General features: G+C 26.2%; 1 protein-coding gene across 2 annotated transcripts in view; it reads right to left on the bottom strand.

Moving 5' to 3' along the window:
• Positions 1-480: 480 nt before the first annotated feature.
• Positions 481-16,687, bottom strand: part of LOC111633616 (G-patch domain and KOW motifs-containing protein-like) — a 51,978-nt gene continuing 35,771 nt past the window's right edge. Inside the window, exons 5-6 of one of the 2 annotated variants that reach the window (XM_023378222.1) lie at positions 16,254-16,386; positions 481-674 (exon numbers count right to left, since the gene is read on the bottom strand). In XM_023378222.1, coding sequence (XP_023233990.1) covers positions 496-674; positions 16,254-16,386 — 312 coding nt within the window. In that variant the 3' untranslated portion in view covers positions 481-495. Of the gene's footprint in view, positions 675-7,143; positions 7,237-16,253; positions 16,387-16,687 lie in introns of those variants that run through there. The other variant, XM_023378223.1, reaches the window with a different exon arrangement.

The raw sequence follows: 16,687 nt of genomic DNA, 5'->3' as shown, positions 1-16,687 counted from the left end.
TTTCCAAATGCAATTCATGCAATTCTGAGTAAAAATACTTGTTCATACTAAGTTTAACGCTGTTTTGAATTCTAAAACTTGATTTTTAAGATGAGTCAGCCTAGATTTCACTCATGGCTCAAATGAATTTGATTTGATTTGATTCATTTTACTTTCTATAACTTTATAAAAAGTTATTTTTAGAACTAAGATGAACAACAAAAAAAAAAAAACATTTTGGTTTCAACTTTCTAAGAAATAATTCACATTTGGAAATGCCTAACAAGCAAAAATTTCAAAGATCTTCAGCTGTTGATTTTGAGCACATCATTTACAAAATGTTATAAATTGATTTAAAAAAAATGTCATGGGTATCAAATGCTATTTCAATACTATGAATGAATAAATAGAACAAATCCAGTTTCCAAAATATTTTTACATGTAGAAACTTACTCTAATTTAACAAAAACCAAGAATTAAACAATCAAAATCACAAAAATTATACATATTAAAAAATTACCTCTTATTTTCAGGTGAATGCCGTCGTCTTTTGATTTTTTCTTCTGTGTACTTATCTCTAGGCCTTTCTTGTCTATCATTATTTCTACTTGAATTTCTTGGTTTATGTTCTTTTTTCACATCATGATATTTTTCTTCAACTAACTTGTTTTTGTGTTCTTCATACTTTCTTTTATCTGTAGGATAAAAATTTATAGTAAACAATGGTTTCATATAAGACTTGTTCAATCATTTTACATATAATTTGTCACTATCCAACATGTAAAAACTAATATATAAATAATATATTTTATAAGATATAAATCATGTCTGTCTGTCAAAAAAAGTTAAGATTCAGGAAAAAATTTGATTTATCTAACTAAAAATTTGCAGATTTATTATCAATTTTACATTAAATAAAATTGATACTAAATCTGAAAATGTTTAGTGTTACATGTTTTAACTATTTAACTACTAATAAATACTAATTAATCACTTAAGTTTTTTCAAATTTTAAGAATAAAAGTTATCATAAGAAATGAGAAAAATGAAGTTACTGAAAAGTAGGCATGGCTAAAAATTTTTTGTTAAGAAATGACAATTTAAAATGTGCATGATGTATCAAATTGATATAATGCATCCGATGGAAGGTTAAACAACATTTATGACAGAAATTTTTAATGGCATGGCTGATTGAAGGGGAAAATGAAATATTTGTGAACATTCTTTTAATACATTTACAAACAAAATTAAACATTTTTTTGAATTTCATAAAAAACACTTTTTTATATTCTATGATTCTATTACACTTGAATAAAGGATTGAATAGTATGTCAAAAACAAAACAAAACCACAATATTCTAATATACAGGTTGATCAAAAAATCCCTGTGTATCTAAATTACAAACAACACAATGATGATGCACAGTGATTTTTTGTTCATTTTATATAATCAAATGTTTAGTTTTATGATCTTTCCCTTAAAGTTTTTAACTATATTCAATAACAAATTATTATTTAAATGTCATATTGATACGTTAGTTAAAGCTTTACTAATATATTGTGGCATCCTGTGGCAGTTTTGTTGTACTGTTTCCTCCAAGACTATTTTACAATTTTTTTTTTTGTAATTTTCAATCAAAAAACAATTCACCAATGAATAAAACATATTTGTCGTTAAACAAATTTTGTCATTTACCAAGCACTACTATTCCTATATACAGCCAGGATTAAAATAACCTTACCTACCTATTCTTAAAGAGTTAAATACTTAATGGGTATATTTTATCTGATTGGTTGTACCTAAGAATATCTTCTAGAAGCATCCACTTATCATGTATTCATGTTTGTTTCCTCGTTTAAAAATAACTCATAAGTTATTTTTTATCATGTAGCAAATAGTTTGACAAATATAGAACATATGCTTCTCCTTGAATATTCACAATATAAAAATTTTGTATAAGTATGCTTTATAATTCTTAAATATTATTTGAAATTTTATTCTTTATCATCTGCATTTGGAATTTTTATTGGTTTGGAGGATGGAAATCAAATGTTATATAATTATAAATGTTCCTGAATTATAAGAAATTTGCACATTATAAATGTTAATATAAATACAGAAAGAGAAATTTAAAATTTTTAAAAGCACAAACTTACATCTAAACTTCTATAAGCCTTTGACTCAATAATTATTATTTTAATTATAACTGCATTCAAAATAAAGCATTATTTTCTTAATTTATGTAGTAAATTCTTGTACAAAAAAGATTACACTACTCAACAAATGAAAAAAATTTACGTGACTAATATTAGAGAGAGTGTTTAGCGGTCTATAAAGCATCCTTTTTACGAATATGGCAAGCATAACTTTTTATATATTGAGTTCTAAAATATAATTATTTTTATTTATTGTAAATATAGGAAAAAAATAGGAGTGAAATTCAACTTATATCAAACCAAAAAAATTGTTTCATTTACAAAAATATATATGAAATTACATTTATGGCCAATATGCCGTTGATAACTTTTTTGCAAATGCTGATTTTCATTTATATTTCATATTACTCTCTCTCATAATGAACCAGCAATAGTCTCCCATCACTGCAGGATCTCACCAGGATATCACTGTTAGAATATCTTGGTGGAACTTCTCCCCTTGCTCATCACTGATGATACCCAAACTTTCAGGGAAAAGATTTAAATGCGAATGTAAAAAAAATAGTTTAAGAGACATTCCACAATCCATTTTATTGTAGTTTGAGTAATTCTCCTTTGTGTATTTTTTGTAGTTTTCTGTTTATCTCTTGCCCAAAAATTGCTATAACTCCTTTTAAAAGATGTCCTTGCACTTAGTTCAATGTCATTCAATTTTTAAGCAAACTGTGCATCCTGAAGTAATTTTAGCTTAGTATCACTTAGTTTTGAAAAAAATCTGTTTAAGGTATTTGAAAACAGTACATATTTTATCCATTGCTTTGATGAAGGTTTTTATTAATCCAAGTTTTATATGCAGTGGGGTATCACAACATTTTTGAGATCAACTAGAGCAGAGGTGGTGAACCTATGGCACGCGTGCCCAAAAGTGGCTCATCGAAGAAATCATCCAGCACGTAATGTATTATACAATATTGGTTTATTATCTTTTTCAATCAGGTTCTTTACATTTACTCTAATTATAGCATATTATTTTATTTATTTAAATTTAGTTTTTTAAAACTCTTTTTGCCCTGTGGGCACTAAGAGGGCTTTTTTATTTAGCTAACTCCAAATGGAACAGTCGGATGGTGAAGAATAAATCACCACCTGAAAATTTTCTGGGGTTTTGATCTNCGCGTGCCCAAAAGTGGCTCATCGAAGAAATCATCCAGCACGTAATGTATTATACAATATTGGTTTATTATCTTTTTCAATCAGGTTCTTTACATTTACTCTAATTATAGCATATTATTTTATTTATTTAAATATAATATTTTAAAACTCTTTTTGCCCTGTGGTCACTAAGAGGGCTTTTTTATTTAGCTAACTCCAAATGGAACAGTCGGATGGTGAAGAATAAATCACCACCTGAAAATTTTCTGGGGTTTTGATCTCAGGTCCACAAGAGCGATAAGCTACCACTTTGACCGCTTGGCCCTTCGGCCAAATTTAAATATAGTTACTAGAAGTCTAAAACTTCTGCATGCATAATCATTTTTAAAGAAAAGTATGCTTAATATGCTTACTATGTGGCATGCAGACTCAAAAAGGTTCGCCATCCCTGAACTAGAGCAATGATTCACAAACTTTTTTGAGCTGCTGTCCCCTGGTTCCATAAACTTTTACCCAATGTCTCCAACTGTATCCCCAGTGCCCCTAACCCATTTTCTCTTGTGTGAGAAAGACTTGGAAATATTCTTAGAAAAACTTTTCTATGAACCTCATACTTTGTCTTTACTGTACATTGTTCACGATGTCTGGAAACAAATATAATGTTTCTTCTCACCTGTTTTAATGGATGAAAGTCACTGTTCAGTCAGGACCTTGATCCTAGTAACCCTTAGATTATAAATTTACTTACCCCAGCAGACAGCAGCATTACTTTGGAAATCCTTGAACTAGAGGTATATTCTTTACGTTAGCATGACCTGAACAAATTCATCTCTCTGAGGCCATTATTTTACTTTAAAATGATTTTGTGTTGCTTTACTATTCCAAAGACAAAGAAAACAACAGTATTTGGTAAAACCATCCTGAAGTTCCAGTAAAGCCCTATAGTCTGCACATATCAGTATTTTAAAATTAAGTCTCTGCATCATGTATTTTAAAATTTGTTAAGATCACAACTTGAAAATTTTACATACCAGAGAATTTTTAACTTCATTTTTGTGTTCAGCACAGAGGAACTAACAAAAAAAATACTTTATTCCCACAGTTGCAAAATGGCTGTAAACTAATGTTATCAACATTAAAAATAACAAATTGAGTATATTAAACTGTTTTAATTCTGCAGAGACTCTAACAAGTTAATCAATTATAACTGATCTAAATAATATTATTTAATTGAAAAATTATAGAAGACAAGCAGAGAAAAATACAGACAATAAACTTTTTATTAAATGCATTATAATTCTTTACAATAATAAAAACAAATTTAATAATAATATCATCTGTAAAAACAATAAATATATTCTATTTCTATTTAGATAAAAAATATTGATAATAAGTAATAATAAACATAATGATAAAAATAGAACCTTTATGAACAAATGGAAGGAATAAAAGCACAATTAATACAATTTATCATTCATTTCAATTTTTAAAATGGACATAAGCTAGAAATTCTTTCACAAACTTTTTAAAACTGGTTTAAGAGAGGCAAGGTTATATAGCAACACTAGATTATTAAACAACTATTTTGAACAAATCATATACATCTCCAAAATTTCATTCTTCTTATCAAACTCCATTAATAAAAAACAAAAGAATAAGTTAATTATTGAATTTAATAAATTGTAAATTTTATAACAGCAATATTAGATTAATATAAATTACTTAATGCTTATTATCATTATAATGAAATGATGTTTTCACATTTCATTAAAATATTTCTCACAATTCAAATACAGAATATATTTAGAATGGTTGCAGTATAAATGATTGTTTAATTTAATATTCATGTAAACTTCCAGTAATAATTTGGAACAATGTAAAATTTTATCTGAAAAATTGAAAGTAAAATATATTTCAATTACATTTTAAATATCTTTTTTTATATTACTATTTTGAAGATATCGCTCAATATAAAAGATTTAAATTTAATATCAGCAAATCATTTTGGTTGAAATTTATATTCAATAATGTTAAAATGAAACAAGTTTTTTAATGAATTAAGTTATCTGACAAGAAAAGTACGAGATACATGAAAATCTACAAATACACACAAAAAATCAGAAATCATTACTGAAAATTAGGATGCAGAAAATGTGATTTTATTCAAAGATAATATAAAAAAAATTAATCAGGATAGTATTTGCCATTGTTGGTTATGATCCAGGACCAGCATACGACCAACTTTTGAATTGTCCAGCTCAAACAAAGAAGTTGCCCACATCTTTTTTTTTTTTGCAGCAGATGGTCTACGCAGCATTTGATCACCAAAATGATTTTGCAGACTCCAAAACATGTAAAAATCTAGGGGACAAGGTCCAACAAATAAGGAGCATAATCAATGATTTCCCAGCCCTTCTGCTGCAAGCAATGAATTGTCTTCTTTGTTGTATGTTGGTTTAGCATTATCCTGATGGAATAAAACTTTCTTCTAGTTGGCCAACAATGAGTAAACTTTGCCAACTGTAGCCTTAGTTATCAAGCTTATCACAGTAACTGTTGCTGTTGATTCTTTTGCCTAAGAGTATGTAGGTGATGATAAATGATACCATGACAATCACAGAACATAACATCTTGTTGCTCAAAGTTCTTTAAGACTTGTGGGTGGTTGTTCACTGGTCATTACATAAGCACCTCAGGTCATAGTAAATCCACTGCTTGTTGCAGGTCACAAGACAACTGAAGAAGGCATAATAGTAAGAATGCACATGAATAAGTAATGAAGAAGGCACAAATAATAATCAATCTGGGATCAATTCAGAGGTGATGCAAACTTGGAAATATGGTCATGCATGTTATGCTCAATCAGAATCTGCAGCATACACCTGCTACTTGTGTACTTGATGCTCAGTCACTTCAGCACCTTTCAAGCTGAGCACTGTTAGCTTCTGAATTGGGCATTATTCAGCTATCTCTTTCTGTATGAATCAGGTATTTGCAGTAACCAGCTGCCTCACCAGATCACCACTAATGATCCAGAGTGTGACTTGTCATCAGTGCTGTTGCCTCCAAAAATGAACAAAACAATTTTTGATATTGCACTAAAATGATCCATCATCATTGTAAATTTTTGCCATATTTTCAAAAGGCTGCTTCATAGAGGATAATTCGAAACTCTGAGAGACCAATGATCATCTTTTCACTGATTTTTCCTCTTATTTTTGTGAACTTTTTGAAACTTGAACAGACTCAGAACATAGTTTCATTACACTAGTTTAGAAAGTTTATATTTTGAGCTACTAGCCAATAAATTTTTAAAAATTCTTATCCTAATGTGCCTACAGGCATTTTTGTAAATGCCTTTTTTTTCTCAGAAACAACTTTCAGATTGACCTGATATTTTCAGCAAGTATAATTAAGATCTTTCAATACATGTATAAGGATTTGTGGATTTTCCTACACAAAAAAAATTTATAAAATCAAATTTTGATGAATCCAAAAAATAAACAGCAAGTTTAAAATCATTGTCAAATAAAATATTTATATAATAGCAAAAAATATGTTTAATTAATAATCCAAACAATCCAATAGGAAAAAATTTCAACAATTTTCAATAAAATTCATTTTAATTGTATATTACAACAATGAACAGTAAACACTAGAAAAAAATCAATGAATAATAATTATGAAATTCTAGATCACAAATAGTATCAAGCAAAAAATTTTTATTCTATAAATAAGATTTAACCATTATTAAACTGACAAAGAATTTGAGAGAGACTTCATTCATTTAAGCAATTTGACAAGATGAACTATAAATTAAATTACATAACAAAAATATTATTATAATTAACTTACATTAATAAGGTTAAAATGTGGAACGGCGTGCCTGAAACAGAACCTGGCGCCAAAGTTGATGAGCTTGGCCGGCTCCAAATCGGCACGTTTGAACTAAACAGAAATCATGTAGAATATAAGAAAACAGTAATCATAAATTATGAGAGAATAATTTTAATACTGCACATTACTTATTGCTACTTATATCATGTATACCATGCGAGTTGATATAAACAGTAATGATACCCTGTTTTATATATTCTACATGTTTTACTTATAAAAATATTGATCCATTTTATCAATGCTAACATTCCATTTAATTTAAATACAATATATTCAAACATTAGATGATTTTAATTATTTGTATTTATTTATATTTAAGCATAATCATAATAAATCTTTGAATACAACTACATTTGTGTATTTTTTAAAAATTAAAATGTGTTTTTTAATTATCAAAAACAATTAAAATGTCTTGATTTTGAAATGCCATATTTGGATATTTATATATGTTACCGCTAAAGCTCGAAATCCGTTAATGTTCGGATTACCTAGCTAATCTGCAGATTAACTAGGGTGATCCGTTAAAGTTGCTAAAATTGTTCTATATCTCAAATTACCTAGGTAATTTTAGACTTTTTTAAATTGATTGATGATTGATTCAATCAACTAATTTGTTAATTGTTTGATTGTATTAACTTGATTCTTTAGATATTGAAAATTAAATAAATAACATTATGTTAATTTAAGCGTACAGAAACGTTGCTGTTGTTCCAGCAAAAATCTTATTTTCACTTTACCGAGTGCCTAGTAGGTAATGTGCAGATTACCTAGATACTCTGCACATTACCTAGGTAATTTAAGAAATAGAACAATTTTAGCAACTTTAACGGATCACCGTAGTTAATCTGCAGATTAGCTAGGTAATCTGAACATTAACGGATTTCGAGCTTTAGCGGTAACATATATACAAATGAATAAATATCCAAAGCATAAAAGTTTCTCTTATATAACTTCCAGAAGCATTCACTGTCTTAAAAATGCCCAGGATTTGTTTACATGCTATAGTTTTAAATTAAAGTTATTAATTTGAAACTTGTAGTGTTTTGTCCTGTTTCATATTTAATTCTATGTATTTACTCTATGTATTTATTACATTTCTTTGTTGCTATTTACATTAACCATTTTGAATTTCATAATTTGAATATGATGCTGGAATGTTTTCTAATTTTCAAATGATTCTGTATCCTGATGATGGCCTATAAATAGACCAAAAATGTTAGATTTCAAATAATCTGTCACTTGTTCAGGTGTTGATCTTTTAAGTTATTAAAACATATTATTTTCATCTATTACTAATGATGATTTTTTTTATCATCAAAATAACTAACATTATCAATAAAAAATATAATTGAAGTATTTGATATGAATTAATAATTTTTTGATGGATACAGTAAACTATTTAATGCATTTCAACGTACACAATATTCAGATTATTATTATCCAAAATTCATCATACTGTATTCCACTACTTTTAAATGAATAAAACTAAAATATTATGTTTTCAATTGAAAATTCTTCACAAATGTTTTTGTATATAGTTTCAGCTAAATTCATTTCCCTTGTATTTAATTTAATAATTATGTTAAAAGTATACAGCATAGAAACAAACTTCCTAATCTCACATTTGATGTTTTATTAAAACAAATTAATATCTAACAAATAAAATGGCAAAACCGTATTTGGGACAAGACTATGTCTCGGAGATGGAATCACTTTGGTGCTCAAGGCAGGTCTCATTCTCATTCTCCTATCTTCTTTGATATCGCTGCTTTTGGACATGATCGTTCAAACTTCACCGGCCACGTCCACGATGCATCTTCGATGAAATTAACCTATCTAATTTCAAAATTTCTCTCTGTTGCGTGTCGGCCCGGGTTGAATTTTTTTCAATGCGTAACGAAAATTTCCCATTTTTGAAAAAAATAATCGTGGCTATTGTATCATCCGAAATTATTTTTTTTTATTTTGCACAAACAATATACAGTTTAACCCGATTATAATGTCATCGAATGTAACAACAACTCTAATATAATGTCAAATTTTTATTGGTCCTATGATTTTACTATACTAGATATATATATAATTATTTATGTTATATATATATATATATAATGAAGATCAAAAAATGTCTTACATCAATCAGATGTCAAAGTTTTACCAATGGTACAAACTATATTCTGCCAATTATACAAATAGCCTTAACTATAGCGTTTTACTCCAGGAAAACAAAAGTGCCCATGATTTCTCTCTCATTTCAAAGATTTAATCAGTGATTAAGTATTTACAACACTTTTTAATTTAGAAGTTCATCATAATCTGCATATATTTTGATTACTTATATATTTATTATTTTCCTAATTAGTTTTGTATTTATAGTTATTTGAGATGAAAATGACTCCTACTCCAGATGATAATGGCAGTGATCTGGTTTCATTACAGTGTGGTTCTACTTTACTTTTTAAAAATTTTAATTTTAAAAGTTATTTTAAAAAATTAAGAATTCAAATTTTTATTTACATACATTTTATAAATTTTTTCCTAAATATCCATCTTGCGTATTGCCAATTAATGCCACTAATTTAAGTAGCAGACATTATTGAACAAGTGAGGGGCAGCAACAAACCCCTAATATTATATATATATATATATATATATAATATTATTCTCTTTGCTAGTTATATATATATTATATGACTAGTAAAAAAACAAATAAACAAAAGAAAATACAATTAACATTTCAACATAAAAGGAATTTAATACAGTATTGTTGATATATCATGTATATTAGCTCCACATACCTATTAGTTGTATTGATTGATCTTGCAATAAGTATAAAACAAATTTTAAAATATTAGCATTTAATGTTATTTTTAATGAGAATATTTGGCAACTCAGATTCCAAGAGCAACTATGTCAAAAGCTGAAAGTTTCACATTATTAGTATTCTCATAACTGACCTAATGGCAAAAACACAAAAATTGAAGTTTTCTTTCTCAATCAATTCTACTACATAAGAGATCAAACTACAACTACTAGTTATGGGTTAAAGGTGATTTTAATTATTTTAACACAAATGGACAGATATGTATCATGAAATATTTCATGAACATAGTGTGCAAAGACTCATTTCCATATTCAAACTTCTCAGCAAGAAAATACATAAAAATTATCAGATATGTACACATGACTGAAATATCATCATCATAAAAAAATTATATTACATCTTATACTTTTCTTTGAACAACTCATGAGTTCATGAGAGATTACTTTTCATCAGTTGATTGAAACTATGGGATATTGCCTGAGGCATAAGTAATGACCTGGAGGGTCAGATCCAGCCCAAAGGCTTCTAGTTAGCCATCATATAAATTATACTATAATATATAGGAATGACGTTTATTTATTAAATTAAATGAAAAATAGAAAATTAAATAAATTTATTTTACAAATAAGCAAGTAATTTGTAATGTTTATTATCTGAAAACAATTCAATATCTTAAATCATTTAAATCACATATCTTTATATTTAATATTGTACAATTCTTTAACCAAATGCGCTTTTACCTTTATTAAATCTTTAAGGCATCCTGAAGCCAAGAACAAAGAAATTCTCAAATAATCTCTAAAGCTTAAACTATTCAAATATTTAAAGAAAAAAATAAAGCATTGTATAAAGTGAAATTGAAATTAATACCAAAAATAATGAATTCCGATTCATGGAAAATACTTAATTTTAATTTCATTTCAACCTGGTTGAAATTGCTTGTTAGAAATTTACTTTGTTAACATCTTATTTTTATGACTTATTAATATTTTTGTTATATTCTAAAATACTTTACATATTTTAGATCAATGTATTTTTGTGTTTTCCTCCTGTAATATGCATTTAATTTCACCTTCTATAACTCTTTAAATACATTTCAATCTATATTTTTGAATTGAAGACATCTCGTGAAAGAATTCTGAGTCAAAGAATTTATTTTTATTTAATTTTGCATATTGATTTAAAGGCTTCTTTGACACATGCAATTTATGATATTAAATATTGGGCTTTGGACAAAGTTTTTGCATTTCTTTCTTATATCTGATAACAATTCAGTAATTTTTAAAAACTTAAAAATTATTTTTGTCTTATGCAAAAATTTATAGTCACTATTTATATTGTCTTGCATATTACAGAATCATTTTATTTTATTTACTTATGATAATTCTAACTTCAGGTTCTATTTCAGAGCATGATGTCATAAGTCATAAACATAATGTTAATAAGCCAATGTTTATTATTATATAAACATAGAATATTATCAAGATCATCACATTGAGTTGGAGATTATTTTATGCAATATAATATATATAATCTTTGAAGTAAAATTATGTTTTTTATCTCTATAAAATTGAAATAATCCAACAATTAAACAAACTAATTTCTCATAAAGTTCTGTCAACAATTTTTGGAAATTTTTAAATGAAAAGTAAATATATTAAATTACTTGATAATGCCAATGAGACTCAATTTCATTTATATTTTTAATGACAAATCTTGGAGAATTGCATCATGACCAACTGATTGTTTTGATCATCAGGGTTCTGTTACAATTAGTAATTAGTTATACTATCTGACTAAAATCATTTTTGTGGGACTTGTAAGTAAAAGAATGAAGTATTGACACACACTGATTTATTGAGAAAAAACTCATTTTTTAAATCTAATCCTAATTTATAAAAATCCAGGATGAAATATATTTTTAAAAAATATAGACAAAATACAAATAAAAATTTGATGTCTTCACACATCCTTCACAACCACAGGAACACAATTTACAAAGAAACATTTAAATCAATTTTACATATTTTTAAGCAGGAAACAACCTAAAAAAAAAAGTTGACTCTACTCTTGTTGTGTTCCTGTGGTTGTAAAGGATATGTGAAGACATCAAAATTTTTATTTGTATTTAGTCTTCAATATTTTTTTTCTAATCCTAATTTATTATTGCATCTAATACATTACTGAGTATTTAAAACTGAAATATCCTTTTACATGTATTGTACAATATATTTAATTTCACAACTTAATCTTGCATAATATTGAAATTAGAACAAAAGTAAAGTAAATCAAGGTTTTTAACAAAATTACTTTTGTTCATTATAAGTTTACATAAAATCACTTTTTATTATTATTGTTACTTTCATTTCCCATTTTTTATACAATATTTTTATTTACAGTCAGATTCCCCTAATGTCACCTATTTGAAGAACATGCATTTGGGCTGTGACCTTAAAAGGCTACATTTGAGTTTGTTAAAAGTATACACTAAACATAATTTAACAAGGCAATTGAACAACAATTCATGCATTCACACACAAAACAAACATAATGAAAACCTTGTTCATGTATACATCAAAGTAGTGAACATATATCATAAATGAAAAAAACTAACAATCTAGCTTCAATGATTTAAGTTTTGTTTACTGCATTAAAAAGAAAATCTACAGTTGTGGTTTGCACTGCAGACTTGACTCCTTTAATTACATTTTACATGATAAATAAATTTTTTGCTTGAGCTGAGAAATCATCATTTTAGATTTGTATTTAATGATACAATTTACAGGAATCATGGCTTCTTTATGAATAATCTTTCTTCTTCATAGCCACAATCCCAATTGATTTCATCAGAAGTTAGATAGTTTTTTTATCAATATTCAGAATGTAATTTTTCATGATATTTTCATCTCTGATGTTCATATACAATGGTATCTTTTACTTCAAATGACTAACTTTGAACACTTCAGTGTTTGAGTGCTAAATTTGACGACACCTTCAATTTTCCAATGTTATTTTGAAGTTTGTCAGAAATTTCGTTCTCTCTACTTTGTGATCTTCTTGAGTTTCACATGCAATTATATTCATAGACTTCCAGCAGTTTGTAACAGAGGCAAGATAAATTTCATTCAAACCTACAACAGTGTAAACAAGCATCAAGATAGTTAATGATGAGATTAATTTCTTTAGAGTCTGAAAAATCACTTTCAGTTTGTTCAAGTCAATATTTCCTGAATGAAGCAATTATTCCTGCATCCAAAGATTGGAGAATGATTGAAATATTGAAAAGAATAGTAGTTTCTGTATTTGTCAATTTTAAATCATTACTGTTATGATAAGTTGCATTGTCCGAAAGCAGTGTTCATACCATATATTTCCTTGTCAAGTTGCTATATCCAGTCATAAAAAATCTCACAAGTCATCCAAGCCTTTTTTGCTCTCCTTTTAGTGAATATCTACATTGTACAAATTTACATTCTTAAATTAAGAATCAAAACAGCAGCCAATCATTTTAAGTTTTCCTATTTTTTTTTCTTTTTTTTTTTAATATTTGTAATCTGCCCAATTAATATCATAAATTTGCAGATATTATCTTCATTTATCAGTCTTTTGAAAAATCTACTTTTTTTGCCATATTTTCTCATTATGCAAGTTTTCATAAATCCAAAGTTTGATTGGCTGTAGCTCACTGACTATTCTGATAGACTATAAACATTATCTTTTTAAATCTGTCTGACTGAAACTACTAGTCAAGTGACTTAGTATTGTCATAGCAACATGACTTGGAACTGGTCCAATTCATTCAGTCGATTATATTGTAAAATTGCCCTAAGATTTCATATTTTGCTGCAAGGTATTTTAATTAATATACATTTTGATATCACATGAAAGATAAATTTTTTATATATTAAATATATTATAAATTTCTTTAATTTGGTCCTTTATTTTTCCAATTATTATTTTTCCAGACAGGTTTTGCAAAAAAGATTAAGTTAATTAAAACAATAATGATTTATTCATGGTTTAGTTGATCAAATTCCAATAAGACTAATCTGAATAATTAAGTGTAATGCAAATGACATAATCTAAATGGTATAGCTCATCTGTGCCTACAATTTTTGGTTCAGATTTGCATAAAGCTTCATTTTATTAATATGATTTAGTCCTTCATATGAATTATCTTTTCTTCTATTAATTTTAGTCAATATAGTTATAGTTTTTGGATATCAATAAATAATAAATTTAAATCATCATTAATTCTAGTTGTGTAATCCAATTAAATCTAGTGTAGTCAAAACTCCAATTTACTGTAAATTTAATACTACATAAAAAAGAGAGAATACTAAAATTTCCTAGTTACTGTACTTGTTTTTACTTGTTCATGTTTGTAAATGCAATCTATACCTGTGTAGCTCATACAACCACATCTATGAAAGCAAAGCCATTTTAGCCAGCAAACTATTAACATTGTCAAGTTTAATACTCTAATTTTTATCTTCATCTTTTAACAGTTTAAAATAACCATAACATTTTATTTCACTTCATGCTTCTATTTTTGTTATAATTTGGTTTAAAAAAGAAAAAACTATTGTTAGAAATGAAAATAAATTTCTTTAAAAAATTTTTAACAAAATAAATATAAACTTTGTGAATGTTTGTATTTATAACACAAGTAATTATTATATCCATATTAAAAAAATATATATATATTTTTAATTTATTCATAAAAAATAAATTACAGAACTCTGGTTATCCAAATTTATTCATTCTGCAGATAATTTGGATAACTGAAAATTTGCATAAGTGGTTTAATATGTAAAAAATTAAATTACAGAGTAACACACCACAGCATTGTACACATACTGTACAGTACATAATTATTTCTTAATCAATGTATGAATACATCCTACTGGTCATTTGGATCTGTCACAGCAAATAGGTGCCATTGATCATGCAGTCATATGATATAAGAGAATTGCAGCATGGTGTCAGTGGGAGAGAGGAGGGTAAGTAGTGGTTTGGATAATTGGATATTTGGTTAATCAGAGTTCCACTGTATTGTTTATTAGCATAACAGTAATCACAACTTAAAATGATTATTTAAAATTCAGTAAATTTCAAAAACTTTAACATATATTAATATGATCTAAACTTAGAAGAGGCCTATATTATAAAAATAAATATATATGTTTCATATTTTCTATATTTTTTACATAATGAGAATGTATTATTTTCTCTTAATAATAAGAGAAAAAGATGATAATTGAAAAATAAACATTTATATTAACACTTCTCTCAAATAATCATGAAATTCCGTTTTTCAAGTGTGTAAGGAAACTGCTAAGTGGTTTCTCTCCATAAAAATAAAGCATGGATAAAACCATTACTGTAATAATGTAAATCAATTTTTACTTTATAGTAGCCAATACTTATTTGTTCCATAAATAATAGATTAGTTATGAAGTAATATTACTTACAATATCAATGATTACAGTATTCTTAATAAATTTTCAAAATATCAGGAACATTATTAATTATAAACATTTTTCAGATCACTTGCTTTCGAATAATTTCATAATTTCAAATTTAATTTTTATTTATTGAATAATATAGCACTTCTTTTAACCATTTATTTATAAATATAAATTATATAAAATTTTATTTCTTTCAATTATATATACTAAAATAAAAATAAACTCTCTCATCTTTATCATATGAAAATATAATTCATTCAGTTTCAATGCCTGTTTGTTCCATGCTCATTCCCTAAATTTCACAACTTAATTGTACTTAACTATCACTAAATATTTATTAATGTTTTTATATTTTTAAGAAATTGAGAGAAAAAAGAAAAATAAAGTAAAAAACACAGTTAAACATGAGTCTTTCTCTTGAAGTTCTCTCTCTCTCAATATTTTAATCTAGCCTAGAAATATATAACTAACTCAATGTATCAAAAGCCATGTAACACAAAATCCAAAGTATCAAATTTTGAGATTATATTTTATATCTTTACCCAATATAATTATCAATAAAAATAAAATGAAAAAGTTTGTTTCATTAAAAATATATTTTTCTCATTTCAAATGATATTTTTACAATCAATTTTAATTTTAATTTTGTAAATTTTTGTTAACTGAATATTATATTATCTTGATACAAATTTGTAAAAAAACTTCTTATAATAATAAATAAATAATTTTAAGAACATATAAAAAACAAAAATAATATGATATAATATACTCACTAATAATTCGACTTTCTTTATTATATTCTCTTTCTGTTACAACTCTAATAAATAATTCAGGTAAAGTAATTTTTTCTTCACTTTTTGCTAACTTTACAATGACACGTCCATTATCTTCATCTAATCCTTCAACCTACAAAATAAATTTTAAATCACAATACTTATGATTATGTAATTTTCAATTTTATATTTTTCTTGTTTACTGATCAAAAATAAAAATTTCTATAACTCTGTTATTGATGGAATCTACTGTTAGTCAAACATTTCATATACATGTTGTGAGCATCCTAAGTTCATAATTCACAAAAATTTTTAACAATTGTAATTTATACCAATATGCTACTATAACATATGCAATATTTATTAAAGCACCATTATTTTTTCAGTCCTAATTCTATTTAAATGTGAAATACTATTTAAAAGCCATAATGTAT

The sequence above is a fragment of the Centruroides sculpturatus genome, unplaced genomic scaffold (assembly GCF_000671375.1).
Source record: "Centruroides sculpturatus isolate CEXI.00-Female unplaced genomic scaffold, Cexi_2.0 scaffold844, whole genome shotgun sequence".
Classification (NCBI taxonomy): Eukaryota; Metazoa; Arthropoda; class Arachnida; order Scorpiones; family Buthidae; genus Centruroides; species Centruroides sculpturatus.
This window is presented reverse-complemented; position numbering and strand designations above follow the sequence as displayed.